This window comes from Mustela nigripes, chromosome 8, assembly GCF_022355385.1.
Source record: "Mustela nigripes isolate SB6536 chromosome 8, MUSNIG.SB6536, whole genome shotgun sequence".
Classification (NCBI taxonomy): Eukaryota; Metazoa; Chordata; class Mammalia; order Carnivora; family Mustelidae; genus Mustela; species Mustela nigripes.
Window position 1 is genome coordinate 1,747,527 of NC_081564.1, and position 27,995 is coordinate 1,775,521.

The 27,995-nt window shown below is 59.4% G+C and overlaps 1 protein-coding gene across 7 annotated transcripts in view; it reads left to right on the forward strand.

Annotated features, from left to right (window-relative positions):
- The window catches only part of RIMBP2 (RIMS binding protein 2), a 205,767-nt gene extending 178,334 nt beyond the window's left edge, over positions 1-27,433 (forward strand). Inside the window, exons 12-24 of one of the 7 annotated variants that reach the window (XM_059408181.1) lie at positions 139-290; positions 1,452-1,913; positions 3,717-3,860; positions 6,497-6,655; positions 9,197-9,853; positions 11,422-11,539; positions 14,742-14,926; positions 15,396-15,564; positions 18,907-19,007; positions 20,352-20,423; positions 23,984-24,118; positions 24,584-24,630; positions 26,041-26,068. In XM_059408181.1, coding sequence (XP_059264164.1) covers positions 139-290; positions 1,452-1,913; positions 3,717-3,860; positions 6,497-6,655; positions 9,197-9,853; positions 11,422-11,539; positions 14,742-14,926; positions 15,396-15,564; positions 18,907-19,007; positions 20,352-20,423; positions 23,984-24,118; positions 24,584-24,610 — 2,381 coding nt within the window. In that variant the 3' untranslated portion in view covers positions 24,611-24,630; positions 26,041-26,068. Of the gene's footprint in view, positions 1-138; positions 291-1,451; positions 1,914-3,716; positions 3,861-6,496; positions 6,656-9,196; positions 9,854-11,421; positions 11,540-14,741; positions 14,927-15,395; positions 15,565-18,906; positions 19,008-20,351; positions 20,424-23,983; positions 24,119-24,583 lie in introns of all 7 variants that reach the window. The other 6 variants (XM_059408179.1, XM_059408182.1, XM_059408180.1 and 3 more) reach the window with 6 other exon arrangements.
- Positions 27,434-27,995: the final 562 nt, after the last annotated feature.

Genomic DNA, 27,995 nt, shown 5'->3' on the forward strand with positions numbered 1-27,995 from the left:
GTGGTGGTGTGGCGTGCCCTCTCGCATTCCGTCCTGGAGACTTGAGCCAGAGCGCTTTCCAGGTGAGAGCAGTGAGCTTCTCGGCCACTCCCCTGCCCGAGGGCTGTGCCCTGACAGTGCGGTCTTCTGTGCCCCCAGGCCCTCCGGCGCCCCCACAAGATGTCACCGTCCATGCTGGGGCCACCCCCGCTACCATCCAGGTCTCCTGGAAGCCACCTGCCCTGACGACCTCTGGACTGTCCAACGGGGCCAACGTGTCTGGCTACGGCGTGTATGCAAAAGGGCAGAGGGTGAGTTCCGGTTGGGGGGTCGCGTGGGGACTGCCGGGGCCTGAACCGCACCTGCTCCTGGAGGGTTGAGCACGAGGTGGGGGCGCGTCCCTCTCTCCCCCAGCAAGATCCACCAGTACGTCTTGAACAGCACCTGCAGTGCCCCCCGGCCCCCACGGATGGCTCCCTTCTCTCCTGCGGCTCCTCCTCCCCAGAATTCTCTCTGCCCGGCTCCCATGGCCACAGCCTGACCTTCCGTGGGCAGTGCCTGTGCTTCTCCCCTCAGTGCTGATAACTCACCCCTCAGCCCCGCAAAATCAGGCCTTCCCCGGTGATGACGGGCTCAGAAACTCCACCAGCTATTGCTGGAAAGTTGATACTACCAGCCAGAGGGGCGGGGGCACATCTGCACATCCACGCACAGCCGGCCTGGCTCCCAGAGTGCCTGTGTCCTTAATGGCCGCCGTAGGGACCCTGTATGGGCCCCAGCCTTGTCCTGGCACATGGTACACACACGGGCTTGAGGCAGCTTCTGTCCATCTCCCACCCCCAGCCTGTTCCTCCAGAGGACCCAGGGCTGACGCGTCAGATGCAGATGCCTCTCTGAGCTCCTCCTGCCTGGTCCTCCAGAACGCCACCCTCAGGGGCATTGTCCCTTCGCTCCCCTCCCCCCCCCGGGCTCCCCTGTGCTCCCCTCTCCCCCCAGGATTCCCTTGTGCCCCCCTCCTCCCCCAGGGCTCCCCTGTGCTCCCCCCATGGGGAAGCCCGCAGGCAGGCTGTGCTCTTGCAGAAGTGTGTCCTCTCTGACAGCAGGAAGCCCATCTTGGCCTCTGCCTGCCTGGGCCCCCTCCCCTCATCCAACTGGCAGTTTTACCTGGTTTCTGATGCCTCTGAGGCCCCCGCACCTACGTCTGGATTGGACCTGGACATGGAATGAAATGCTTGGCCCCCGTTGGGGCCCAAGAACCTCCACCAACTGTGGGGGGTGGGATCTGTGGCAGTCTCCAGCCCGCGCCCCTCTCGGAGGCTTTCCATGTCGGGCATGGGGTGGAGCTGGGCATGGATCGGGCCCCAGCGCCTGGGCACGGGTGGCCGTCTGGGGGCTGGCCCCCATCTGGCAAGGTGCAGGGAGAGAGGCTGCGGGCAGGTGGGCTGCCTGTGATGGGCATTCTTTGTGCACAGGTGGCTGAGGTCATCTCCCCCGTGGCGGACAGCATAGCTGTGGAGATCGTGCGGTTGCGGAGCCTGGAAGCCAAGGCCGTGACCGTGCGGACCCTCTCTGCCCAGGGCGAGTCCATGGACTCTGCCCCTGCTGCCATTCCCCCCGACCTCCTGGTGCCTCCGACCCCCCACCCGAGAACTGCTCCCACACCGAAGCCCTTAGCAAGTGCCGGAGCCCCTGATACCAAAGATGAACACCTGGGTCCCCACGTCGCCATGGACGGGGCCTGGGAGCAGGGTGGGGTCCCGGCCCCGGCCCACGGGCACATGCTGGAGCCGCCCAGCCTGCAGGGTTCAGGCCCGGGGAGGCGGTCCCCTTCGCCCAGCCGGATCCTCCCGCAGCCACAGGGCACCCCGGTTTCCACGTCTGTCGCCAAGGCCATGGCCCGGGAAGCTGCGCAGAGAGTGGCCGAGAGCAGCAGGGTAAGACCGGGCTTCTCCTTGCTGGTTCCAACACCCCTCACCGTCCCCACCCCCCAGTCTGTGGAGGAGCAGCGCTGGCGCGCGGGGGCTGGCTGGCCTGGCGGGGGGATGTCACACGGCCTCCGCGTCCCCATGGGCCACTTTCTCAGCCAGATCCAGAGAGAATCAAAATGTGTTTTCAGTACGTGAAATCCAGTGATTTTCTACCGGCCTGGCTTGGCTCGGACGCCAGGCCGTGAGAGCCCATGACCCAGGCTCTGGTCTGTAGTGAGGGTCTGAAAGACGCCTTCTGCAGCGGGCTTGGGGACCTTCTTCCTGAACGAGGCTCATGTCCTTGTTCTGTGTGCTTCAGCGCCGCGGCTGTGTGTGCGAGCGCGTCTGCACGTTGTATGCACGTGTGTACGTATATGTGTGTGTACGTGTGCACACACGTGTGTATGCATCTCTCCATTTGTGCTGTCCTACACACGTACAGGTGGACCTGCTTACCCACGCGTGCACATATAGACGGCCGTGTGCATATGCACACATCCTACGTGCAGAAGTGCGCCTATAAAAATACACTCGCGTGCCTGTTACCCAGATCTGTTTGGGCCATGGGGCCGGAGCATTTGGGTTGTGGTGGGGCCGTCTTCCCCACGAGACTTAGGGTGAGACCTGGTGTAGGAAACACCTGGGAAGTGGTGCCCCATCCAGGCGCGGGAGAGCAGGGTCTGGAACTGGGCTGGATCGCGTACCCCTGCCCCCACCCCAGGACAAATCCCTCTCATTCTCAGGCGTGTTGGCTTGCCAGGGCACCCGGCATGTCTGCTGCGGCCTGCGGTCAGGGCTGCGGCCAAGGTCACAGCGGTGGTCAGGGTCCTGCTTGGTTCCGCCCATCCAGTCGCAGGTTCCCTCCAGGACAGGGAGCCCTGGGGCGTCTGCTCTGAGATGTAGACATCCGTGCTGATGCCTGGGGGTCCCATGGTCGGTCAGCCTGGCCCTGGGCTGGGGACCAGGTCGGGGACCTCAGGAAGAGCACAGAGCATAAAAGTCAGAGCCGGGTGACCCAGGGCACATGCTGGACACACACAGGCCATGGGGGAGGGGAGTAGGGGGGATGTGAGAGGTAGTGACAGCTCTCAGTCCTCCTGAAACACCGGAAACCCAGGCTGTGTGTGAGCTCCCCCAGGTGGCTCAGTGTGGGCTGTAAATACTTAAAAAAACAATTCAACACTCACTGTGACCCTGGATGAGAAGAAGTGTTTCCAGTACACACCTTATCGGGGGCCCTCCCCCGCTGTGCTCTCTTGAGGCAGAAGCCCGGCCCCAGATGGTGGTGCTTAATGCTTTTGGTGAAGCTCTGTGGGCAGGAAGGGCCTGGCGGTCGGGGGCGAGTGTCCCTCTGCTCCTTGGGATGCAGCTGCACCTCCCGAAGCCCTAATACCCCCAGGCGGGGTCCCCAGAGCCGGCTGGAGCCAGGCCAGGGAATGCTGCCCCCATGCCAGCTCACTTTTTGGAAGGCAAGGAGAGAAAGCAAACCTCTGAATGTCGTTCTTCAAGAAAGCATTGATTGATCAGACCAATAGCTGGATAGAGAGAGAACTTTCCATTGGTATCCCTAGGTTTCCTCCAGCAAAGACGGGAAGTGGTTCTGGTAAGGGACAGGGGACAGTGCACTGAGGCCAATGCTCGGCCACTGGACACAGGTCCCTGCCCGGGGTGCTGGGTGAAGGAGAGGCCGAGCTTGGAAGACACGGGGACCTGGATGCCCCCTGCCGCTCACTAGCCCCTCCTGACCGCTCCTTTCCTTCTCCTTCCAAGTTAGAGAAAAGGAGCATCTTCCTGGAGAGGGGTGGTGGGCAGTACATGAACTCTGACGAGGAGGACAGCTATGAGTCCCCAGACATCAAGAGGAGAGGCGCGTCGGTGGATGACTTTCTGAAGGGCTCGGAGCTCGGCAAGCAGGTGAGTGTGAGAGTGGTGTCCCCGTGGGCCTGCCCTGGCCTCAGCCAGAGCTCCCGAGACTGACCTCCTCCAGGGGCAGTTGCAGAAGCCCATATGGGAGGCCCCCATCCTCCCCAACTCCCCTGTGCTGGCGTCTGGTCGCGGGGATAATCGGGTGGGTCAGGTGAACCTACAGGTGACCACCTGGTTGATTGAGGAGAAACCCGCCGTTGGTTCACCTGCTTTCCTTAATCAGACCAGGGTTGTGGAGCATCTGGTTTGTGCCAGGCATCACGGGGGGCTGGAAACATGAGGATCCACATCCTATGCCTACAGCACGAGCTGCTAGTGCTCCCTTCCCTGCCCAGGCCCCTACCGCAGCAGCTGTGTCCCGCCTACCTTGTGGCTCCATGCTCAGACCACATGCACCCTGAGGGAAGCGCCCGGATTGTCTGTGCAACAGATGGGAAGACCTGGAGAGTCGGGCAGTGTGAGGACATCAGGGCGCGAAGACACGGCAGATAGTGGCACCCACGGGGCAGGGCAACACTGTGGCCTCAGGGGCCTTGGACTTCCACACGTGGGGTCATGTCCTGGCCCCACTGCCGCCCAGCTGTAGCTCTGCATGCAGATTGCACAGCTCGTCCAGCCAGCCGGCTCTTTGTCTGCAAGATTAATATTGTTCTACTTGCACTCATTTGAACATAAGACACAGAATGCCTCCCTAATAATGATGACGGTGATGAAGGCATTTCCCCACCGTGATAGTGGGAAGCCTCAGGGGGATGGATTTCGCCAGGCTGATTCAGCTGTGCAGAGTGCCTGGGCTCTGGCTTCTGGATCATCCATACTTTTGGCCTTCCTCTTGTGGCTACAAAGTGGCTGCCATAGCTCCAGTAATTGCATCCTTATGTGATAGCTCCCCAAGAAGGAAGGAAGGGAAGGATGAAAAAAGTCTTGGGACTTTTTTGGGAGAAAAAGTCCTTCCCAGAAGCCCATCAGACTGGCTCCTCCCTCTCACTGGGCAGACTGGGGCCATGCGCCCTGGACGCCTGGGGAAGACCACCTGAAACCAACCAGCTCTTTGTGTATTTGAAGCCCTTCTTAGAATGCTTTATACTTGGCCCCCAAGTAAAAGAATTGCCGCTGGAACCGTGCCCTCCCCAAGGCCGTAGAAGCTGAGACTGAGAATCCCTGGCCCCTTCTGCTCGCGAGGCACGCCGAGCCTCCTGCCTCCAGCAGGCCGCCAACTTCACATGGCCAGAAACGCTTACATGTCCTTATCTGGGCTAGTAATTGAAAACTGGATTTTGTGTTTTGTTTTGTAAGATTTTATTATTCGAGAATGAGAGAGCACAAGCAGGGGGAGTAGCAGAAGGAATGACAGAGAGAGAGAAGCAGGCTTCCTGCTGAGGAGGGATCCTGACAAGGGCCTCAGTCCCAGGACCCGGGGAACATGACCTGAGTGAGGTGACCTGGGCCTTAACGACTGAGGGCCCCAGGCGCCCCTGGAGTATTTTTAATAAATGTGCCCCGAGCTGCTATTGAATGCATTTGCCTCATCGCCCACCTGGAAAATAAAGACCCCGTTCTTGATCAGTTTCATCCAGCAAGAACAGGACGCCGTGGTCCGTCTACCTGCCCGGCATGCAGAGCGCTGCTGCATCTCGTATCTCGCTGCAAACACTTGAGCTGGTGAATGTGGGAGCAGCAGCCCCCTGGTGTCGCCGTGCGTGGCCAGGGCTGGCCGTGTCCGTGCGCACATGCACATCACCGTCTCCATCAGGGGTCAGCATGAGCCCAGCCTTCACGGGGTGGGGTGGGTGGCGCCTCCTGCCCGGCCCATCTCTTCTGTAGACAATGCAGGGTGCGTGAGCGTGTTGGGTGACATGGTATTTGCAAAAAGCGTAAATACCTGTACATGGTGCACGTGCACGGACTTTCCCACCCCACGGCTCTCCGTTGCACACGTGCAGTGTGCCTGAGCCCTGCTGCCCCAGAGCCTGCCAGGGTCTCCGCCGGTCACCGCGGGCTCAGAGCTAGCCAACCTGGGCTGGCTGTCCCCGCCCTCCTGGCCCCCTGAGCTTGACAGGATGGGGATGTTCGGGCCTTCCTCAGCACGCGCGCGCACACACACGCACACGTGCACAGATGCACACACACACATGTGCACATATGCACGCACGCAAGCATGCACATATGCACACACAGCATGCACATATGCACACACACGCACACATGCACATATGCACACACGCAGGCATGCACATATGCACACACACGTGCACATACGCACACACAAGCATGCACACATGCACACACACGCATGCACATATGCACACACACATGTGCACATATGCACACACGCAAGCATGCACATATGCACACACACGCACGCATGCACATATGCACACACGCACACATGCACACGCACACACGTGCACATATGCACACACACAAGCATGCACATATGCACACACATGCAAGCATGCACATATGCACACACGCACGCGTGCACATATGCACACGCACACACACACACATACACATCATGAGCGGGGGTCTTGCAAGCCAGCAGAGCAGGGGGAGGGGGGCAAGGAGAGCCTGGGTGGCCCCCATGCCGCGGCCCCCACAGCATCCCCTCTCTCGGCCCCCAGCCGCATTGCTGCCACGGAGACGAGTACCACACAGAGAGCAGCCGGGGCTCTGACCTCTCCGATATCATGGAGGAGGACGAGGAGGAGCTCTACTCTGAGATGCAGCTGGAGGACGGGGGCAGGAGGAGGCCCAGCGGTACCTCCCACAACGCTCTCAAGGTCAGTGGCCCCCAGTCTCCGGCTCCCACCCCACGCCCTGGGGCTGTCCTTCCCTGTCCCTCTGCTGGGGCTAAGAGCGGCTCCGGGAGGCCTCGCCCAGCTGTGCAGAGCCTGTGGGTTTGGGTCTGCTTCCTCGTTGTTGTGACGTCTGTGTTGGGAAATTCCTCCAGCCTCCCGTCCTGCCCTTGCCCCACAAGCCCGGGAGGAAGGGCTGGGGAGAGTCTGTTTGGGACCCTTGGGGTGCCCAGCTCGGTGCCAGGAACTGAGTGGGGAAGAACAGAACAGGGAAGACCACCCTCCCCCACGGGCCCCAAGCTCTGATCTAGGGGCCCAGGATGGGCGTGGCCGGCAGGGGTTCGGGCAGACTCAATGTGGGGAAGAAGCTGGGGGCTTCTGTGCCAGGGGGCGTGGAAGCTAGAGGGGGTAGGGGGTCGCGGGTTCATGGGGTCCACATACAGGCCCCTTTGCAGACACCTCCCCCAGAACCCCACATCCTCTGATGGGCTTGATGGGGGTCACCTTCATGGAACCGGAGCTTGAGGCCTCCAAAGACCCAAGCATAAGAAGGCTTACCCGCATGTGTGTGTCCACGTGCTGCCCGCATGCCCAGGCCTTCGCTCCCATAGCGGGAGCTCCCGCCTCTGCACCGGGCCCTGCCCCTGGCTGGCTGAGCCGTGTGGCCACCATCCGCCAACCTTTCCCACCCCAGGGGCAGACAGGCCAAGGGCTGGACGGCTGTAAGGACCCTTGTGGGCTTTGCCCATGAAAAAGTCCACGAAGAGGAAAGTTCCTCTGGGGTTACAGCACCCCACCGTGGAATTTCTCTCGGACACACAAGCATGCATTTTGATGGCGGAGAGAAGGCATATCCAGCTCTGGGTGCCGACTCACTGCAGGCACAGTCAGGACTGGCACAGGCGGGACTCAGAAACATCTGGCGAAGAGCCCCCGACAGGGTCTTGGAGACGCTCTGTCACCAAAGCACCTGCTGGAGTCCTGTGCAAATTCTGCCTTTTGGCAGCTCCTGCCCCTCCTGGGGGCTCCTCCCCCGCCCCCTGCTAGCTCCCAAGGCGCCACTGGCCAGCTGGACTCAGTAGCCTTCCTTGAGGGACGCAGAGCCAAGGCCTCCCCCTGGTCGGGTCTGACGCCCACCCCCACCCCGGATTCCCCGCTTTGCCTGCAGCTGCTCAAAGATGGGCTGGGCAGAGCCTGGGTCTGGTTTTCATGATGCTTCTCCTTCTGATGGAGAAAGCTCCTGGGAAGGCACTTCCTGGGAATAGTTTAGCAAAGAAGCAGAGTCTGCCTTCTCTCCCAGGCTGGGGGCCCAGAAATGAAGCTTGGTAGAAAAACCCCTGCTGGGGGGCACCTGAGGGAGGCTGCCTGGGAGCTGACAGCCGGTAGAGTAATGCACGTGGCTTCGCCCACAGTGCTGTTCCTTTTTTTTTTTTTTTTTTTTTTTTAAATCAGAAGCTTTTATGGGCCAGTCTGGACGTCTGAGTTCTTTAGAAAGTCCAGTAGTTTGGGAATCTGGGATCACTGGGCTCAGCTTCTTGCCCACGACAATTCTGTAGGGCTGAGCCAGCTTCCCCCATACCAGCCCTGCCCTGGGAGCCCCCAGATTGGACCCCTTCTTCAAGCTCACAAACACATGGGGTGTCAGGTTAGCCAAGCCGCGGGGTTGGGTCAGCGGCTGGCACTGAGTTCCTGCCCGTGAGCCCCCAGCGCCCTAAACGCACCAGGGTCCCCAGCTGGCAGGAGCCCCACACAGCCCCAGGAGGAAGGGCCTTGTCTGGCAAGGCAATAGGGGTGCGCTCCCTGCCCAGCGGGCATGAAGGATGGGCTCAGGGAAGCCCCAGCAGAGAGTAAGAGGCCACGGCCCGGGGGTACCCGGTGGCTAGGCCCCTCCAGTCTGGGGCAGCTCCAGGGAGGGCCCAGGATGCTGGGATGCGGCTCTCCGCGTGCCCTGGGCCAGGATCTGGAGAAGCAGACCGACTAGGTCCTCTGCAGACGCGGGCAGAGCTCGGCTGTGCACAGCGCACGGTCGGGAGCCAGAAGGCGCCCAAGGGCCAAGGGCCAAGGCCCCCGCTGTCACACGGGTGCAGCCCAGAGCAAAGCGCGCTGGACAGCAGTGGGCGGGGCCTCCGTGGTGCCCGCCTCCGCCGCCCCGCCCCAGGCCCCCCCAGCAGCCGTCTTCCGAGCTCCTGGAGTGCAGGCCTCCCCGGGCCCTGCGCCCCCTGCTGCCCGCTGTCCCCAGCGGCACCCCGCGGCCCGCCCGCCCTCCACTGCGGCCCGCCCGCCCTCCACTGCGGCCCGCCACCCACTCCAGGCGAGACCGCCGCGCGCGCCTGCCCCTGCCCCGCGCCAGGCACCATCCGCTAACCTTGTGTTCTCATTTCAGAGCCCGGCCAGAGCATGCCTTTCGCCCCCACGAGTACACGCATGCTTGCTGCCCCTCATGGCCTGAGACTAATTCTGTCTGTTTTCTTTCCTCCCGCCATGTCACCTGGGTCCCACCCCGTTTTAACACACCACCCCCTTCAGGAGTGCTCTCAGAGTAGCGGCTCTGAGGGGGCCTTCCTGGAGCGGCCTGAGCACCCCCACCTGACCCAGCATAGCTCCAGGCTGTTCAGTATCCCCGAAGTAGCCGAGGAGGGAGAGCACCTGGAGGTCTTGCACAAGCAGGGCTTAGGGTACTCGGCCAGGGCCCGGGCCCCACCGGCCTCTCGGCTCCCAGCCAAGCCCAGGGGCCCAGGGGGCGGCCCCCATGCGGAGGACTTCGCTCTGGAAGACAGAGGCTGCTGGTCCAGCCGCGCGGCCAGCAGGAGCCCGGACAGTGGCCTGGACTGTGGGAGTGAGGAGGAGGAGCTACGTCTTAGCTTCAGGAGCTCGGCCAAGTGCAGCCCGGGCCCTGGGCACTGCCCCCATAGGAGAAGCCTGAGGCCGCTGCTGGCCCGGCGGCGGACGCTGACCCGGCAGAGCAGCATCGAGGAGGACTTTGGGGAGCAAGTGGACCCCAGCGCCGTCCTCAGGAGCCATGATGCCCACCCGAGCCCAGAGAGATCCGCCCCCAGGAAGTATGGCCGGGAGGAGCCCCTGGGGCACCAGGGCCTGCGGGATGTCTGGAAGAAAAGCATAAACATGCCTGACAGTAGGGCCACTGCCCCAGAGTCACCTCCCCGGGTGACAGCAGGCCCTGTGGTGTGTGAAGTCAACTTCCTTCTCACATCTGCTTGCCAAACCAATCCATTTTCATTCTTTTCCCTGATTGTTTTCTGTTGGTGTCCATCCCTGGGGAGCGTCTCTGCTGGCTGTCTTTCATTTCCATGCATTTTGATTTCAGTGCCATCGCTTCCCAATCTTTGACCATGCTGACGACCCCTTTCCTTTGCTTTAGAATACTGACCCCCACCCCACAGAATCAGCGACGATTATGGCTGCTTTAATTAAAGGACAACTGAATCTAAATTTTAATTAAGGGTTAGCTGAACTACGATGATCCAAAAGTTTGGCAACATGTGTTTTTTTCCAAATGAACCCTCGGGGACGTTCACGACCGCCACCCGCACCGTCGAGGGTGTTTTCTGATTGTGGCCATAGGTTTGGATCTTCATTCATAACTGGAAAAAAAAAAAAAAACCACGAATGAGGAACAATTATCAAAGGTCCATTTTTATATGTTGTTTCCAAAGTGGCTTTTGTTTTGTTTCTTTCCGGGGGAAGTTTTCAGAATGGGTTTTCCATCTTCAGCTCTAGACGCATACCCCCGCCTTGTGTTGCAGGCTTGTTGGCAGGTTAAAAGTAGGGGGTCCATCCGAGGCATCATTCATCTCTATATTGTGTGCCTTTTCCAAGACATTTGCTCCTGTCATGCTGAACTTTTCCATGAAAACACAGGCGAGCCGCCGCCGGGCACGCCAGGCCTGGGGTCTGAGCCTGCCCAGTCGTGTTCTGTGCACACAAGGGCGCCGATCTGAGCCCACTGAGTCGCCCACCATCCGTGGCCCACATCCTGTCCTCTACCTGTGACAAGCCATCTAACTACTGGGCCTCCCCAACCACTGTTCGTTCCCTGTGCCCCCAAGAGCTTCCCCACTCCAACTGCTTCCCAGTGAGCCGGAGGTTTCGCTATGATTCTCTCGTATGATTCTGACCTCTAGTGCAAATTAGAAGCAAACCCGTCCAAAAAGGAGAACCATCCAAGGCAGCCCTGAAAAGTCATTGGTGTCTTCGGATTAGGGCCAAGATGTTGCCGTGAGTTTCAGAGCTGGGAATGCACAGAAACTTCTGTCCGAGTTTCCGGTAACCTCACACACAGCCGTGTCCAGGTGGGGTGTTCGGAAGCGCAGCTAACCGCCCCCCCAACACGTCCGTGAGCGCTGCAGGGGCAGGCTGTCCTGAGACTAGCTGAGGGCCGGACGCGGTCCGAGGGGCCGGAGCTGGGACGAGCTGGGTTGGAGCCACTCTCACTCTGGTTCCAAGACCTTGGCTTCGGCAGCGGGAGCCGCAGAGAAGAGTGCCTCCCGAGGAGTCCCTTCTCGCCCCCGCTCCCCTCCGTGTGTCGAGAAACGGCTCTGGTGCGGAAGACGGGCTGGCTGGGGAGAGCAGCCTTCTCTCTCCTCCAGGTTATTCAGCTAACCTTTCAGTTAAAAGCTAAGTTTAGTTGCCTTTAGAGCTTCTGCTTCTGAGTTGATTTGATTTGGCTGACTTAATTCTTTTGTTCCCCAAGGCTGGCAGGACTTATGACTGTGCTGTTGTCGTGTCTTCAGATTTTAGGAAACCCGATGTCTGCAGGACGGGCGGACAGGGTGGATCACGTGGGCCGAAGGTTCTCCCACGGCAGTGCTGGTCCTCAGCGGTCCCGGCCGATGATGGTCCCGTCCATCGGTGAGTGGGCCTGACACCTTGCTCTCTCTTGGGACCCCAGAGCACATGGCCGCTCTGTCCACGATGGGGACACGTTTGCAAACTCAGTAGGAGTAGCATTTCTAACCACGTACAGAAAACTCTGTTACTTCTGGCAAAAAGAAGGCAGAAAGAGGCATAAGAGAAACGAAACCTATTTGTAAGAGTTCTCAAATGTCATATTGGCTTTTAACGTCAGTCTTCTCCCTACCAATTTGTTTTCTTTCCTGGAGAGGCCAAACCCCATGAGGCCTGGAGAGATTGCAGTGTGAGGCCTCTCACGTCCCAGCTTGTGCTCTCGTGAGAGGTTCACGGCCAAAGAAGCAGGAGCTGCAGCTCAACTCCAAATACCTAAATAAACCCAAGTAACGGAGAGTTCTCTGTGTGCATAAAGTATCCCGGCAGCCGGGGCTCAAAGTGGTGGGGAACCCCACGAGGCCTGATGTGGCCTCCGGAGCGTGGGCCGCCCTCGTGCACGTGCTCCCCTCCTCGCTCGGGAGCCCTCCTCCGGCCCCCTGAGCCCATTCCCTTCATTTCTTTTTGGGATTGAGCCACTAGTGCTGAAAGCTGTCATTTTAGTCCCCATAACTGATCCCACACAGAAGGGGGCAGTGGTTGGAGGTCCGAAGGGGTGGCTCCGACTGTTCGTTCCACTGGAATGATTCGTGGCAAAAACGATTCCAAAACGTATTTGCACAAGATCATGGAACTTGGGATATCAGCGCAGAGAAACTGGCGTTTCGTGGGAGTGTGCGTGCATGGGAACGCGGGCGGGGAGAGCCCGGAAGGGCGCCGGTGAGGGAGCGGGCGCAGCGGAGCCTGACCCAGGGCCGGGGGCCAGCTCAGGGGCGTCCGGACACCGGCACTCAGCTGACGTTCAGGGGACAGTCTCCTTTCACATCAACTAACAGGACAGATGGACGTGATGACGCAAAACAGATCCTCTAAAGTACTTTTCTTCTTCCAGACTTTTCTTCCCTTTTGAGTCCAAACAACAGGGGAAGAGTTTTCTCTTCCACCTCTATGGTTTTAGAACGTTTTTACTGATTAGTAAAAGTGTCATAGAATACTCAAGACCCTAAAAGAAAAAAAAGTTGTTTCAGTTTACTGAAAAATGACAAAGAACGCAGCACAGTCCCGGTGGTGGTCGCCGGTCGCGCCTGTTCCACATCAGCGGGCGGCTTACGTCACACAGCCTGGGTGGTCTCGGGGGCTCGGGACCCGGTGCCACGGTGCCCCCACGTGCACGTGATCTGTGTGTCCCCCCCCTCCCCGTGACAGCGACCGAGCCTGACGGGGTGATCCTGGTGTAGCAGGTGCACGGCTCGTGGGGGCCTGGCCGTCTCCAGAAGCGAGGTGGGGTGGGGCTGCTGTGCGGGCCAGGACCCAGTCATCTCTGCTGCGGAAGGGGGTTTCTGGGGCTTCACTGGACTGTCGCTGTCATGCGGCGAGACCAAGGCCTGGCGCATGGGGCGGGAGCTGCGGCTGTGCTCACCGGGGAGCGTTGGCGGCAAGGGGCTGGGGCTCTGCCGAGGCTCCATCCCCGGGCTCCTGGGAATGGCTGCAGGAGGGACTGCAAATGACCCGGTGGGTATGGATGGAGGCAAAGGGGGGACTTGGGCACCTCCTGGTCCTGCCTGCTGACCCCAAACTCTGGAGCCCCTGACGGCCCTTTGAATGGGTGTGTCTTACCATAAAGAAATCGAAAGTTTGCACGCGTGTTTTCATCTTAGTAAAACAATAGCTAAATTAGCAGTAGCAGAAAGAGAATAATGCTAACATTTTAACCAAAAAAAAAAAAAAAGGCTCTTAATATAACTCAAAAAAAGTGCCAAACAAATCCGTCATGGATTCGGTTGAATTGGACCCGATTTCTCATCATGTAGTGATGCAAGAAGGCGCATACAAACACGGTTAATACCAAAGGCTTTGATTCATACACAGAAGTGCCTGAGTTTCAAAAGGACAGAAGTGAAGCGTGCTCAGCAGAGCCCGGTGACCCCCGGGAACGGCCAGGGGTGGGCCGGCCGACTTTGTGCCCCTCGTTCCGATCTAGTTCCATTTTTCTTGTGCAAATATCAATGTTTTAAGAACCTGCTCCATTCCAGAAGCATTCCTTTTTTTTTTTCCTCCAGAGGAACCTAATTCTGTAGACCATATACTTCCTAAATATATTTTTATTTATCATTATTTGAGAGAGAGAGAGAGAGAGAGAGAGAGAGGCAGTGGATGAGCAGGAGGGGCAGAGGGACAGGCAGAGAGAATCTTAAGCAGACTCCACGCCCAGCCCAGAGCTCAGCGCGGGTCTCAAGCTCACGACCCTGAGGTCACGATTGGCGCTAAAATCGAGAGTCAGATACTTAACCAACTGAGCCACTCAGGCGCCCCCCGAATATATTTTTAAGAAGCAATGCATCGCAATTGAATAAAAATACCATAACTTTTCATGTTCTCTGGGTGTCCTAATTAAGGAAACAGATTTTAAAAGACTTAGAAAAAGTATGTGGGTCCAGATGTAGTGAATTCGGGACCCTATGGTCAGCACAAGGAGGGCCTCCTGATGCTGACCCGTGACTCGCAGGAGGAAGGCGCTGGGGACGGTTTCTTGCTGGACTGTGGCTGGTCTTTGCTCCACTCAGGAAGATCCCATTCTGACCAGGGGGCCCTTCGGCTCAGGTCATGATCCCAGAGTCTTGGGATCGAGCCTCGCATCCCGCTCCCTGCTCAGCGGGGAGCCTGCTTCTCCCTTTGCCGCTCCTCCTGCTTGTGCTCTCTCTGACAAATAAATAAAATCTTAAAACCAAAAAAACCCACAATTTTTAGAAGCCGGGTGGTAGGTGGAGTTTTGTGAAGAATGCATTTGTCACCACTGAAGTGTTGAGGCTCAGTGAGGACCCCAGACTTCCACTCAGGTGCGAATGCCTTTCGGTGGTGACTGGGGTGGGGGGCCGTCCCGCTGGCTCCGCTCCGCAGCGGATGGCCTGTCCCGCGCTGGGTTTCCTGACGGCTGCTGCTTTTCCCGCCCATCCGTGTCGATCTGTATCGCACCTGGAGATGTACAGACAGACGTTCCAGTGCTGCCATTGGGCCATCTTCTAGACCGCGCTTCCTACAACAGCACAGGTCTCTAAGTCCGGGAGTCAGTCACCTAGCCCTCTGCCTTTGTCCCCTCCCCCGCTCCCAGACGAGTACAGCGAGCAGGACCGCCTTTCTCCAGACTTCTATGAAGAGTCGGAGACCGACCCAGGTGCCGAAGAGCTCCCGGCCCGGATCTTTGTGGCGCTTTTTGACTATGACCCCCTCACCATGTCCCCGAATCCAGATGCTGCCGAAGAAGAGCTTCCCTTTAAGGAAGGACAGATCATCAAGGTGGGCGCCGGGCGGGGTGGGGGCCAGGGAAGGACCGTGCGGCCACCGTACTGTCGCCCCTGAGCTCAGCCCCAGGGCGGGCCTGTTCCGTCGCGTCAGACAGTCAGCCGCAGGACCAGCAGAGAAAAGGCTTTTGAGTCAGAAGCAGGGACCCCGGAGAGAGCCTGGTGCTCGGCCTCCCGGGGGAAACCCGCGGCTACAGACAGGACACCGCTAGGGGGAGACTCAAAGTCCTCTCCATGGGGTGGGGTTCCCTCACACACGCGAAGTGGAGCCGAACCCCGACCTGTGCCCCCTGCCGGCTGATGGGACCAGCGGGTTGTCCAGACCCTGGGGCGGAAGCCGGTTCCCCGGTGTGGCCGCAGGTCTGCAGGGCACGTGTCGGTGACGACGGGCTCTTCCCGCACATTCTGACAACACACGGGAGACCCGGCACTCACCCTGCCTCGGCCTCTCGCCCCGGCTCCAGGTCTATGGTGACAAAGACGCGGACGGCTTCTACCGCGGGGAGACCTGTGCCCGGCTCGGCCTTATCCCTTGTAATATGGTCTCAGAAATCCAAGCCGACGATGAGGAGATGATGGACCAGCTTCTGAGACAAGGCTTCCTGCCTCTGAACACGCCTGTGGAGAAAATAGGTAAGAGACCACCCCCGGGTGGCCCCTGCCCCTGCTGGCGGGGCTGCTCCGGCCTCCTCCGGCCTCCCTGGCCTCCCCTGCCTCCCCCAGGCACGCCACCAGCCGGGAGCAGGAGGCGGTGTGGACAGGGTCCAGTCTGTGCCATTGCAAGGGAATCTGAAAACGAACCCGCACTGCAAACCGGGTTATAATAGTCTTGCCTGCTTTGGGGAAAATTTACACGCCCAAATATTTACGAAAACTCAGATGATTTTCTAATGAAGGAGGAAGTACAGCGTTGCTTACTAAAGGTCTGTCCCACCAGAAAATAGACTGCTTGCTTTCTGGCTGTTTCTGCATGTCGTGTCCCCTAAAATGTGTGCATTTATACCGTGACCCCCACGGTGCTGGTGTCAGGAAGCGAAGCCTCTGGGAGAAGCTGACATCGTGACTGTGGAGGTCTCAGAGGGGCGTCAGGGCCCTCGCAAAGGACAGGTGGGAAGACACCACCCATGAACCAGGACGCGGATCCTCCCAGACCCCACTCTGCGGTGCCCCCGTCTCGGAGGACTCCCAGCCCCCGGGCCTGTGAGGCGTGGCTGTGGGCCGTGTTCGGGCGGCAGGAACAGACCAGGACATCGGGGTCAGGGGGCTCACTGTGGGACGCGCCCTGGGCTCACACCTGGACCCCATCCTCTCCGTGGGGGATGGGCCGTGAGCGTCTGCCCGTCCCCAGTGCGGGTCACAGGGTGAGGGGGTCACCGCATGCTTTCCATCCGGGTGGACATTCCTCATCCAAAAGGAAGAAAAGCGTGTCCCCCATCGTGTGGGCGGAGGACACCCTCCTGCGTTGACCTGGACCCAGTTTGCAAGCAGCAGTGAGCACACAGCGGAACTGTTTTCAGTGAATTTTAGCAGCGTTACAGTTACGGTGTCTAATTTTGCGCACATGTGGGGAGAATCTACCTATTTCAGAGGCCTCTGCTTTCTCCACAGAGCTGGAGACAGGAAGATCTGCTTTATGTCATTCATGTTTTAGGTTTTAATACTTCAAAACATGAGGTTAACGTAGTTGCAAATCAGATTTCAGAGACAAAATGCAGTGGCTCAAAGAATGTGCATAATTTTAAGGATAATCACAAACTCAAGCAGAATGTTTTGATTTTTTGGTATGAATGAACTCACAGTGTGAAGTCAGAGCTCACGTCTTAGAGCAGAGGCTTCTGGGAATATTCTGCCTGGATCAAGTCCCGGAGCCTGAAGCTCTCGGAGCCCAATACCCCCCGACTCCCCTTCCGACGCCTCCGGGTCTGGCTCCACTCCCCACAGACCCCGCGAGCCCACCAGGGCTCCGCTAGAAAGCGGTAGCTTGATTCAAGTTACCAAATTGGTTAAATGTCTGTTTTATTGTCTTTTTCTAATTGTGACTTTTGACGGAACCGGACTGAGGCACCGTGAGCCCTTCTAGCGCTAGGAAGTGTCGCTGTCACCGCAGGCTGAGCCCACGCCCCCTGTGGCTGGGGCAGGACCCGGTGTCCGCCTCACAGCTGTCTTCCGACACCACATGTGGTGACACAGGAGGAAACGGGGTACGCACTGGAAAAGAAGACAAACTTTTTTCCAAGTCATATGTGACATGAAAATCTACTTAGAAAATCTCAGAAGATCTAGAACACAAGTCCCTAGAACCAAGGAGGCAGCTTAGCAAGGTCAACGGATACAAAAGCAATTGTTTTTCCAAACGTTAGCGTGAAAAATTTGGAGTTGACGTTTAATACATAATGTCATTTACGATGATGGAACAAAAACCTGAGAAGGGAGGGGTCGAATGCCGGGGGCTCTGTGTGGGGAAGGCCACCCAGCCTGAGGACAGAATCCGAGGATTCCCTGAGGAAACGGACGTCATGTTCTGCACTGCGGGCGGTGAAGACGTCCAGCACCCCCAAACCGACAGACGCACCCACAGGCTCATCCGTACGGACAGGACGCGCCCCTCCCCCTGCCCCAGTCCATGTCTGTGCGGATGGGACCTGCCCCCGGGTCCGTGTCTGTGCAGGGATCCGTGTAGAATCCATGCACTGAATCAAACGTGTAAGAAAAGGCAAGGGGCTTGCAGTTGCCCGAGTGATTTTCTGAAAGCGCCCGGTTTTACGACCGGACGCACAGGGGAGCTGATGGAGACCCAGTGGCGTGGGCGGCCCCGGGCACCGCCATCCGGCAGCAGGGCAAATCCAGAAACGGACCGACGCCTGCAGTGTCCACAGAGTTTCAACCCAGGTAGGGGGCTCTTCTGTCGTGAGGGCTGGAATCGGGCAGAGAAAAATGAAGCTTGGGCCGCACCCCTGCCGGACTCACAAAATGAACTCATAATCGAACCGTCTCAAGTATAAAAACTAAGACCGTGAAACTTCTAGGAGAGGAGCTTCGTGGTGATGAAGCCAGGACGTCTTTGACGGGACACTGAAACCAGGACACAGTGAAGCAAGAGACTGACGTCGGGCTCTTGAGCATCGAGTCGTTTCTAACTGGAGAAACACAACATGAAGAGAAGGAACTGGGGGGACCCCGCTCTCGACTACTCCACGACAGGAAAGCCAACGACCAGCGCCAGTGCGGGCCAGAGACCCAAGAGCTCCTTCACCACGGAGGACTTGTGGATGGCGGTCGAGCCGACGGAGAGACGCCTACCGGGACCCATGGTGTGCGGAGAAGCGCCATGAGAAGCCCCGGCGCCCCCGCCGGGATGACCGCAGCCAGCGTGGTTCGGGTGGGAACCGGAGCCGCATCCGCTGGGGGCAACCCCGCGGGGCGGGACTGCTCTGTCCGACAGGCGGCGGGTCCGTGGGCAGCTGGACGCACAGTGCAGGCCGGCCGCCCCCTCCTGAGTCCTCGCCCCGAGGGATGGAGCTTCCGTGCGTGCCCACAGCGGCACGTGTGCTCACAGCGCCCTCACCGCACGCCGCTGAGAGGGGAAACTCAGGCGTCTTGCCCCCGGGGAGCGGGTTGAGTCGCTGCCTCATCCCCACGGGGGGGACACCCCTCAGCGGTGAAGCCCGCACTGTGACACACAGTCCCACGAGGGGCTATGATCTCTGATTTCAGAGGATCGCAGCTTCGTCTCGGCCTCCCCGTCAGACGGACGCATCGGGGGAGGGAAGCGTCCTCATCGCTGGGCGGGGGCGGGCGGGCAGAGCAGACCCGCGAGAACACGCAGCTCGGGGCGACCGGCCGCACAGCCGGGGCTTCATGGGGCCTGGAGAGGGCGGTGGTCCGGTCCCACTGCCGCCCTGGGGACGAGGGAGCGGGGGCGGCACTCCTTGTGGAGTAACCATGACGGCTTTCTCCTCCTCGTGATGTCAACAGAGAGAAGCAGAAGCAGCGGCAGGCACCCAGGGGCGACGCGGAGGGTGGTGGCGCTGTACGACTACGACCCGAGAGAGAGCTCGCCCAACATCGACGTGGAGGTACGTGCCCGGCGTCGCTTCCCCGTGGCTCACGGCCGGTCCCCTGGCCTCTCCCCGCATAGCAGCCCGGGGGCCGTGGGACCCGGCCTCGCTGCCTCTCTGGAGGGGTCTGTGTGTGCAGTCACTGGTGTGAGGGAGCTGGGCCGGAGGAGACAGGGATGGGGCACCGCGGCTGACCAGCCTCGCCGCCGCCGTGGTCCAGGGCCCCGTGCGGGAGGCCGTGGGAGGAGACATCTGCCGACCTCGGCCTTCGGTGACAGCCCGGAGTGTCTTCTGGAAGAGAATTAACATCTGCGGTGTGGGGGCCTGGAGAGAGAGCAGAGCTCTAAGTGCCCCCGCCCTCCAGGCAGAAGCTGAGGGACAGGCCCCCTGTCTCCACACACATGGCCTGGGCCGGCGTGGCCCTTGGTACCCTAGGAGGCAGAAGGGACCCCCTCAGAGCTGACAGGCTAGGTGCTCAGCCTGTGCCCCTGCCTTCTCAGACGACAAGCGGTGTCCGCATCTGTCACCCCCCGTTCTCTGGTGCCCCGTGTGCTCCCAGCTCGTGGTTCGGATTCAAAGCAGGCTCTGCAAACATGGCCACGTGGACCCGATTCATAAGGGATGTCTGGTGGCTGGAGAGGTCATTCCCTCTTCCCTTGTCTTCACATTCAGAGATAAGCCGGTCCGTGATTCTGTCCGTGGGCCCGTGTCTCAGCGGGCGCCTGGCCCGTCGCGTACACTTTGTAGACAGAATAATTGAGTAAAGGCTATTTGTGCCCAGTGCAGGGACATTTATGTGACGGTCCTTATGCTGCAGAGGACCCTTCCCTGAACTTCTGGTGTTTCAAGTTAACTCTTTGAGTCGTTTTATTTTTTTAAAGACTTTATTTGAGAGAGAGAGAGAGAGAGAGCGCACGGGCCGGGTGAGGGGCAGAGGGAGAAGCAGGCTTCCCGCTGAGCAGAGAGCCCGATGCGGGGCTCGATCCCACGACCCCGGGATCACGACCTGAGCTGAAGGCAACCGCTCCACCACCGCCTGAGTGCCCAGGCGTCCCCACTTTGACAAGTTTTAAACTGGTGACGGGGGACGTAGCCACTGTGTGAGCTCTGGCTGGGAATGGTGCGTGTGGCACGTGGCCCGTAGGCGGCCCCGCTGAGCTGTTCTTCCCCCGCGTCCCCGGGGTGCCTCGCACAGAAGCACCGGCTGGCTTCCTACCCTTCCTCCCTGGGGGAGCGGAAGAGCAGGCCAACCCCAAAATGATGAGAAAAAAGAAATACTTAGAGCAATCGTGAGGACCTTTTTAAAGAAAACCAGCGGCCCCGTACCAAAGGTGTTGCTAGCCTGACGTTCTGTCCCCGCAGGCAGAGCTCACGTTCTGCACCGGAGACATCATCACCGTTTTCGGGGAGATTGATGAAGACGGATTTTATTACGTGAGTGTCTGAAACCTCAGGACGCTGCATCTTGTTCATTCTGTGTGTCTGCTTCTGCGCGTGCGTCCTTGCCCTGACATGAGGTACGAGCTTCCGGCGGCTTTCGGGAAGGTCCCCGCCTCTGGGGCTCGTCTGGTGCAGGAAGGGGGGCTGAGAGCCTCTCCGGTCTCCTTCTCCGAGGGGGGCATGTGCCGTGTCTGCAAGCTGCAGACAGAGGACACGTACTCACGTTCTTCCGTCCAAACATGTCCCAGCTGAACTCTCTGGTTCTTTGTAAGGTGTACGTTTGGGGGCAGGAGAAGGAAGGAATACAAACAGGCCATGTTGTTACTTAATCCTCCCCAGCAGAGTGTCCAAGTCCGCCCCGACCTTCCTCCCAGCTGACGGCCGTCGGCAGCCGGGACCGGGCTCTGGGCAAGGGCTCCTGACTCCAGGCCTGGGGGCCGGGGGCCGCCTCCTTCCTTTACGGTGCTGACAGTTCTTGAGGAAAAGAGAGGAAGAATGCTGACGGGCTCATCTTCGTGCTTCATGGCATGCCCCAGGCCCAAGCGCACGGGGCTGCCAAGGAGCTGGCTGGCCGGCCTGGGGGTGCCTGCTGCAGTGGGGCTTGGGGACAGGTCCCCCCACCTTGCACCAGTGCAGGGACATTTATGTGACGGTCCTTATGCTGCAGAGGACCCTTCCCTGAACTTCTGGTGTTTCAAGTTAACTCTTTGAGTCGTTTTATTTTTTTAAAGACTTTATTTGAGAGAGAGAGAGAGAGAGAGAGAGAGAGCGCATGGGCCGGGTGAGGGGCAGAGGGAGAAGCAGGCTTCCCGCTGAGCAGAGAGCCCGATGCGGGGCTCGATCCCACGACCCCGGGATCACGACCTGAGCTGAAGGCAACCGCTCCACCACCGCCTGAGTGCCCAGGCGTCCCCTCTTTGACAAGTTTTAAACTGGTGACGGGGGACGTAGCCACTGTGTGAGCTCTGGCTGGTCCCAACCTTCCCCGTGACCCCCATCTTTAGTCAGAACAGCTGGGAAACCATCCGGTCCTGCTAAGGCAGGTTTTCCTTCGAGTCAGACGAGTTCACAGCCTGCGGGGACCCCGAGTTTGGGATTACGGCAGGTCCGTGTTCAGAGGGGCTGCACGGGCCCTCATTTCTTTCCAGATGAGAGTACGGGGTCTGTGAGTGATCAGATGTCAGGCTTTCTGTCCTGTCGAGGGTTCGAGGGGGCGGGAGAGGGAGGTGGGAGCCCCCGAGGCTGAGACACAGGCTCGGGCTGGTCCAGGTGACGGAGGGAGGTGGTTGGAAGCCGCCTCAGTAAGCTCCCAGAGTGCAGGTCGTCAGTTGGGGTGAGTGCGTCATCCAAGAAGATGCCCAGGTCTGCCCCCGGTGATGGGTGCGCTTTGGAAAATACGGAGCTTGAGGCTGGCAGGAGGACCTCCGAGCTTCTCCACGATGGGGCGGGATCCGTGCCATTGATTCCGGAAGATTCTGATGGCCACGTCGGACACAGCAGCATGTGGCGGAGGGGAAGGCCGTGCGGCAGTCAGTGCACTTCTGACGCGGCGTTCGCAAGACGGCACGGGAAGCCCCAAAGAACCAGAGGGGGAGAGTAAACGTGCAGGCGGATCTGCCCCCTGTGCCGCTCGGGGAGCCCGGAGAGGGGGTGGGTCTGCATGTGTGCGTGCGCGGGGTGGTCCCACGGGCCCCGTGAGCTGAACGTGGCGCCACTGGGGCTGTGAGGCTGAGGCTGGGTGTTTTCCCACCACACGGTCCCCAGCCCCAAACCCACGACGCCAGGGGTCACTCTTCGACGGTGCCAGAGGAGGGTCTGCCTGAGGTCTGGGCCCACGGACGTTGGTGTGTCTGCTTGTGGATGTGACTCTTGACCTCGGATGTGGGAGAAATCCCGAGGGACACGTGCGGTGGTGACCCAGTCACAGTGTGTCGTGTGGCCCCAGGGCACCGTCCCTCCTGCCAGCCGGAAGCGCCATCCGCAGTGAGCACCAGACACTCCCTACCCCTCGTGTCCCCCAGCCTCCGTCTCCTCCCGTCCCCATGAACCTGCTCCGTACCTGCTTTCGGGGCCTCACACACGAGGACTTCTCTCACGCCTGCCCGACCTCCCGGAGCAGGACGTCGGGGCGCGGGTCCGTCTCTCCTTCCCTCTCCAGCCCAAGACGACTCCCCGCTGGGTGCGTGCGAGGGGGGCGTCCCCTGTGCAGGCGTCAGTGGATGCTCGCACGCTCGGCCCCTGGGAATAACAGCCATGAGTGTGGTCGGCAAACACGCCCCTCGGTCCTTCTGCCGAGGCTTTCGGGTCCCGGCCCAGGAGTGGATTGCTGGGGCAGCTGGTAATTCTGTTCGACTTTCTGAGGATCCGCCCCCGGCAGCCGGCCCGCTTCTCCCCGCCCAGCAGGGGCACGAGGGCTCCGGGTCCCCCCGGTTCTCAGCAGCTCTCTTGTCTGTGGTTTTGTTTTTAAATTGTTGTTGGTTTGTGTCTGGAGTCGCCGTCCTGAGCGGTGTGAGGAGGGGTCTTGTGCTTCTGACCTCCGTTTCCCTAGGGGGCTCGTGGTAGCTCACGTGGGGCATCTGTCCACGTGCTCTCGGCCGCCTGAGTAACTTTTTTGGGGGAAACAGCGGTGCGGGTCATTTGCCCATCGTTTCTTCGGCGTCTCGTGCTGAGCTCCTGATGTGGTCTGGACACGGGCCCCTTCGTAGGTCAGCAGCTGCGGACGTTCTCCCGTCCACCCCAGGGGCTCCCTCCCTCCCTGGTGGCTCCGTCCTAGTCGTGACGGAGAAGGCCGCGTGTCTCATGCCGGCCCCAGACTTGTAAGCAGAGCGACGGACTCCCGGGAAGTCCGGGGCCGGCCAGTCTGGGACTTGGTTTTGGACACTGGTGGGGGCGAGGGCAGGCAGGCACTGGGGGGCACCGGGGAAGAAGTGACATGGCGGCTGTGACCCACTGGGTCCAGATGTCTTGTGGATGGTGATCTTAACTGTCCGTGTGTAGAGACGTGAGAGAAGGTTCTGGAAGGGAGGAGACGGACCTGAAGCAGTATCACCTCTGAGGAGGTGTCCCCCATATTGTTCGGCTCTTTATAATGAGACTGTGAGCGTGCACAAGACGGACCCGTAGCCGTCGCCCAACGCACGCCAGACCACCCGCTGGCCTCGGGAGGGGGTCCGTCCGTGGTCAGTGCATCCGCTTGAGTGAGGTCTCTAAAAGCTCCCTGGGGACGCTAAGGCCAGCCACGGCCGCCGGCCGCCCCACGGGCTGGTCCTGAGGCCTGGTTCCTGGGAGCCACGTGAGCCCCAGGGGCGAAAACCCACACTGTCATCCAGCCAGGCCAGATGCAGAGGTGAGGGAAGGGACCCTGTCCCCCTGAGCGCGTCCCGAGCTTGCTGTTCTGGTCAGGGTAGTTTGGGGACAGTGACACCCCTCTCTGAGTTCTTCTACGTTTGAACCAGGGCAGACCCCCGCAGGCAGCTGGCCCCAGCGCTCCGCTCCCACGGTGAAAGCAAGAAGATGTTGGGAACATCGAGTAATTCATTCTGCTGTGTTTTTAGGGGGAACTTAATGGGCAGAAAGGCCTTGTACCTTCAAACTTTCTGGAAGAAGTGCCTGACGACGTGGAGGTCTATCTGTCTGACGCTCCGTGCCACTACTCCCGGGACACGCCGGTGCGCTCCAAGGCAAAACGGGTAAGTGGACACCCCCGGCGCCTCTGACGCCTGCCCCCGGCCACACTGGCTCCCGCACCCCCTCGCGCGCACACGTCGGCCGCTGGGCCCGGGAGCCCACGCCCTCCCCCCGGGGTTGTGCCTCCGCATCTCACTTTGACTTACTTGTTTCACAAAACCTGCCCCTCTCGACTCTAACCCGTCTGCCTTTCCTCACGAAGGGACTCCCCGTCCCGCCCCGTAGACGCACATCCCGGCTGGGCTGAGAGAGGAGGGGACGGCCGGTCCCTCCGCCCCTCGGCCCCGCTAGGGTTTCCGTGCTCGTAGCAGAGACCAGAGGTTGCCTCCGGCGTAGTTGACTAGTGGACGACACCCACGTGTAGTCTCGCTTTTTTTTTTTTTTAATCTCATCACTGCCAGTTTTTCTATATTCTATTTTTATATATATATATATTTTTATTTCTTTGCTCATCTGCTTGGAAACAGAAGAAGAGTGTTCATTTCACACCTTAATCAGGCCCCGTAGCCTTCACGTAAGTGAGCAACTGAAGATACCACAGGTAGCGCCCCGCCCGCGGCCCCGGCGGACGCGCACACAAAAGAAATATGTCTCAAAACACGACCAAACAGAACAGAGCCCCTGGGCCTCGGACAGCAGGCTGTTCCTCGGCCTCGGCTGTAAAGCCACCGATTCTGTAGCCCAGTCTTCCTTATCCCTCATTTCCTACTGCCCGCACCATTTCAGACGGTTTCGAAGGCCAACCTTGGGAACATATTTCTTGCGAGGCTCATTGTCTGTTCACGTAGAGAATGTTGCAGCGTCTCCTCGTGACGAACGCTGTGCATTGCATTGTTAGCCGCTCGTGGGGAAAACAAAAGCACAACTAGACACCATGTTTACTCCGGGACACGCTCCTGTGAAAACCCAGAGCCCGAGCCGAGGAGGGGGAGCGCCGGGCGCGCGGAGTTGGCTCTGACACGCCCGCCCCCTCGCCCCCCGCCGCGGGCGTGACCCCCGCGGCCGGGCTGCGGCAAGTCCGAGTCCGTGCGTGTGCCGGGCGGCTCCTCGGGGGCAGCAATGCAATGCTGTGCTCGCTCGGCCGAGAGCCGCAGCGGCCGCGCGGCCTTAGACGGGGCGGACGGTATCTTCAGGTGTGCGTGGGATGCTTTCCTAGGTGTTTTCCATCGGAACTAGACCTTGATTCTAAATCCAAGCAAGCTTGAAGCCCTTGGCTCCCCGCGTGTGCCCGAGGCAGGGCTTGGCATGGAGAGGCGTGGAGGGGCGAGGGGGTGAGGGCCGAGCCCCGGGGCCAGCGAGCCCTCCCCGCCGCCGGGAGGTGCCCGGTGCGCTCTCTGGACACAAGTCCATCTCCGGCCACCGGGGAGTCTCGCGAGCACGCACTAAGGGCCTTTAAGCTTCCTTCGATTGTGATAGAGGTTCATTTTAGTTTTTTTTTTTCCTTTCAACCGGTGTGTGCCGTCTGCTATGGCGTGACTCACGTCCCCAGGAATGCCCCGACCAGACCACCCTCCCTGTAGCCCGGTCACTCCCAGACCCACAAGCCCCCTTTCAGAACCTTGGCTTTTAAGATTGCTGATGGGTCCTCGGCCAGTTTCACTGGAACCTAATTTAAGGGGACTTCTGCTCCCCAGCCCTCCACCCCACCCCCACACCTCCGCTTTGGGTCTTAATTTACCAAGTAAATTACTACCTGGCTTTGTTTTGCCAAAGCTGCGGCCTTCCCCTCCCCCGAAGACAAACAGCCGCAGCCCCCCCCCCACCTCGCAGGGAGGCTGCGGGGAGGGTGCGCAAGCTCGTGGCTTCCTTGACCCCTGAAGGACGCCACGAGCCCCCCTCCCCTTCCCTGGCGGGGGACGGGGCCGTGTGGTGTAAGCGATGTGGTCGGTGCTCGCGCACTCAACTGTCCCACTGTGCCTACTAGGTTCCTCCTGAGGGTTCAGGTACAGCAAGGAGCGCGCCATCCCCCACAGCCCATCTCCATTCGGGGTCACCTCCGTCATCCATGGGTACTGGTAGTCCTGGGAGAGGCAGGGAAATGTCCTCGAAAAAGAAAAAGGGGCTGCTTTCCAAAGGCAAGAAACTGCTGAAAAAGCTGGGTGCGGTGAAATGACCAGGCGCTTCCGGACGACCCCCCAGTCCGTGTCGTTCCCTTTAATCCCAAACTAGGGCTTTCAGTGACTCAAGTGCTTCCTAAAAACACACTCTTCTCCCCCGACACCAGTAGAGAAATGCTCTTTGCTCTACCGTCCACTGTAAGCCACCCGCGAGGACAAAGAGCTGCTGGGGGCCCCCTCCCCGCCCGCGAGCCCAGCGCCTGCGGCCTGCCGGGCGGCGGCGTCTCCGAGCGCACGGGGGCCAGTAGCTCTCTGTGGCTCGCTCCCCGCCCCGTGCTGCCGGCCTCTGTGCCCTTGTCATCCGCCCTCAGAGGAATGGTTTCCACCTTGACCCTCTTTCCAAACGCTTGCCTCGCGACGCATCAACTCACTTTAACTCTGGTCTTGAACTTCTAGTTTAACTGCCTTGATGTTCGGCCTTAGAAATGCACCGTGTTCTGTACTGTCTAATAAAAACTACCGTGTCTGCTTTGTACGTGTCGTGCTTTCAGTGCTCCTCCCCCCACAGACACAGGGCTCTGAGGTCAGGGGTGCAGGCCGTGCACGTGCACACCCCGGCGTTCCGCCTCTCCCAGAGCGAGCCGGGCAACACCCAGAACACATTTCCTTAACTCAGATCACTCAAGATTAGAAAGGGAGCGAGAGGGTCGCCCCGTTTGGAGAAGTTACCGCTCCTCCAGCCCTGCCGGCCAGCGAGGACGCGCTCCTGGCTCCCGGTGACACACCCCGTGGCCCGAGTCCCACACCGCACACACACACCCCGCCGCGAGCAGAGCACGGGGAGTGGCCCCCACAAGGCACACACCACGCCCACAGCCCCTCAAGTTCAGTCCGTCCCCCATGGCTCTACACCAGGCAGACTACACCGCGGGCACTTGACCGAGAGACTGACAAGGTCACCGGCAGGCGTGTGGGATCGGTTACTATTTTGTAATTCTTGTCCACTTGTAAAGTGTTTTTACTCTTTATACATACTTTTCAGACTGCCTTTCTTTTGTAATTTATGGAAGGTTTATAAATGAATGACCAAGCTTTTCCCATTGTGTCTTCAAAACTCTGTTGTAAACTGTAAGCTTTCAGTCTGTGGTTCATTTATTAAAAGGAAATTAGTCCGCGTGTGGCCCAGTACCGTGTGCGTGTGTGCATGTGTGCACTTAGTGTAAGAAATTTTCTAGAAATAAAATTTGTTATTTTATACAACACCGGGTGCTCTGTCTTTGTTTGAAACCGTTTTTATCGGTGCGGCTTTGCGGGATGCCTTTCTCCTTTCTCCCACGCGCAGAAGACAAACTCGATATCCGTGCCTTTCCTGGCCCTCCCTTTTTCCCCTAAAAATGGTTGTGACCAGCGCTCAGGGGGTCACTCACAAACCGCGTCCCCTCACATGGCTGGTGACAGCTGCTCAGGTGAACGGAGCTGCACGGAGGCCTCAAGGGTGAGGTCGAGCCGTGTTCGTCCTGTTCTCCTCTGACACTTTTACTGTTCAGGCGGCACGAACAGAGCAGACCGCGTGGTCTCATCCGCCTGGGAGATCTGCCACGGCCAATCCCACGCGGCCGGGGCGGGAAGGTCAGAGGGCACAGAGTGTCCGTCACACAAGATGAATCAACTTTGAAGAACTAAGGTTAAAAAAAAAAAAAGCCAGATCAAATGGAAGGTCTTTAAAAAAAAATTCCAGTTTAAGAAATACCGACATAAGAAATGAAGGTCCACACGACAGGGTGAATATGCACTTTATGCCGCTAATACGTTCAAAGATGGT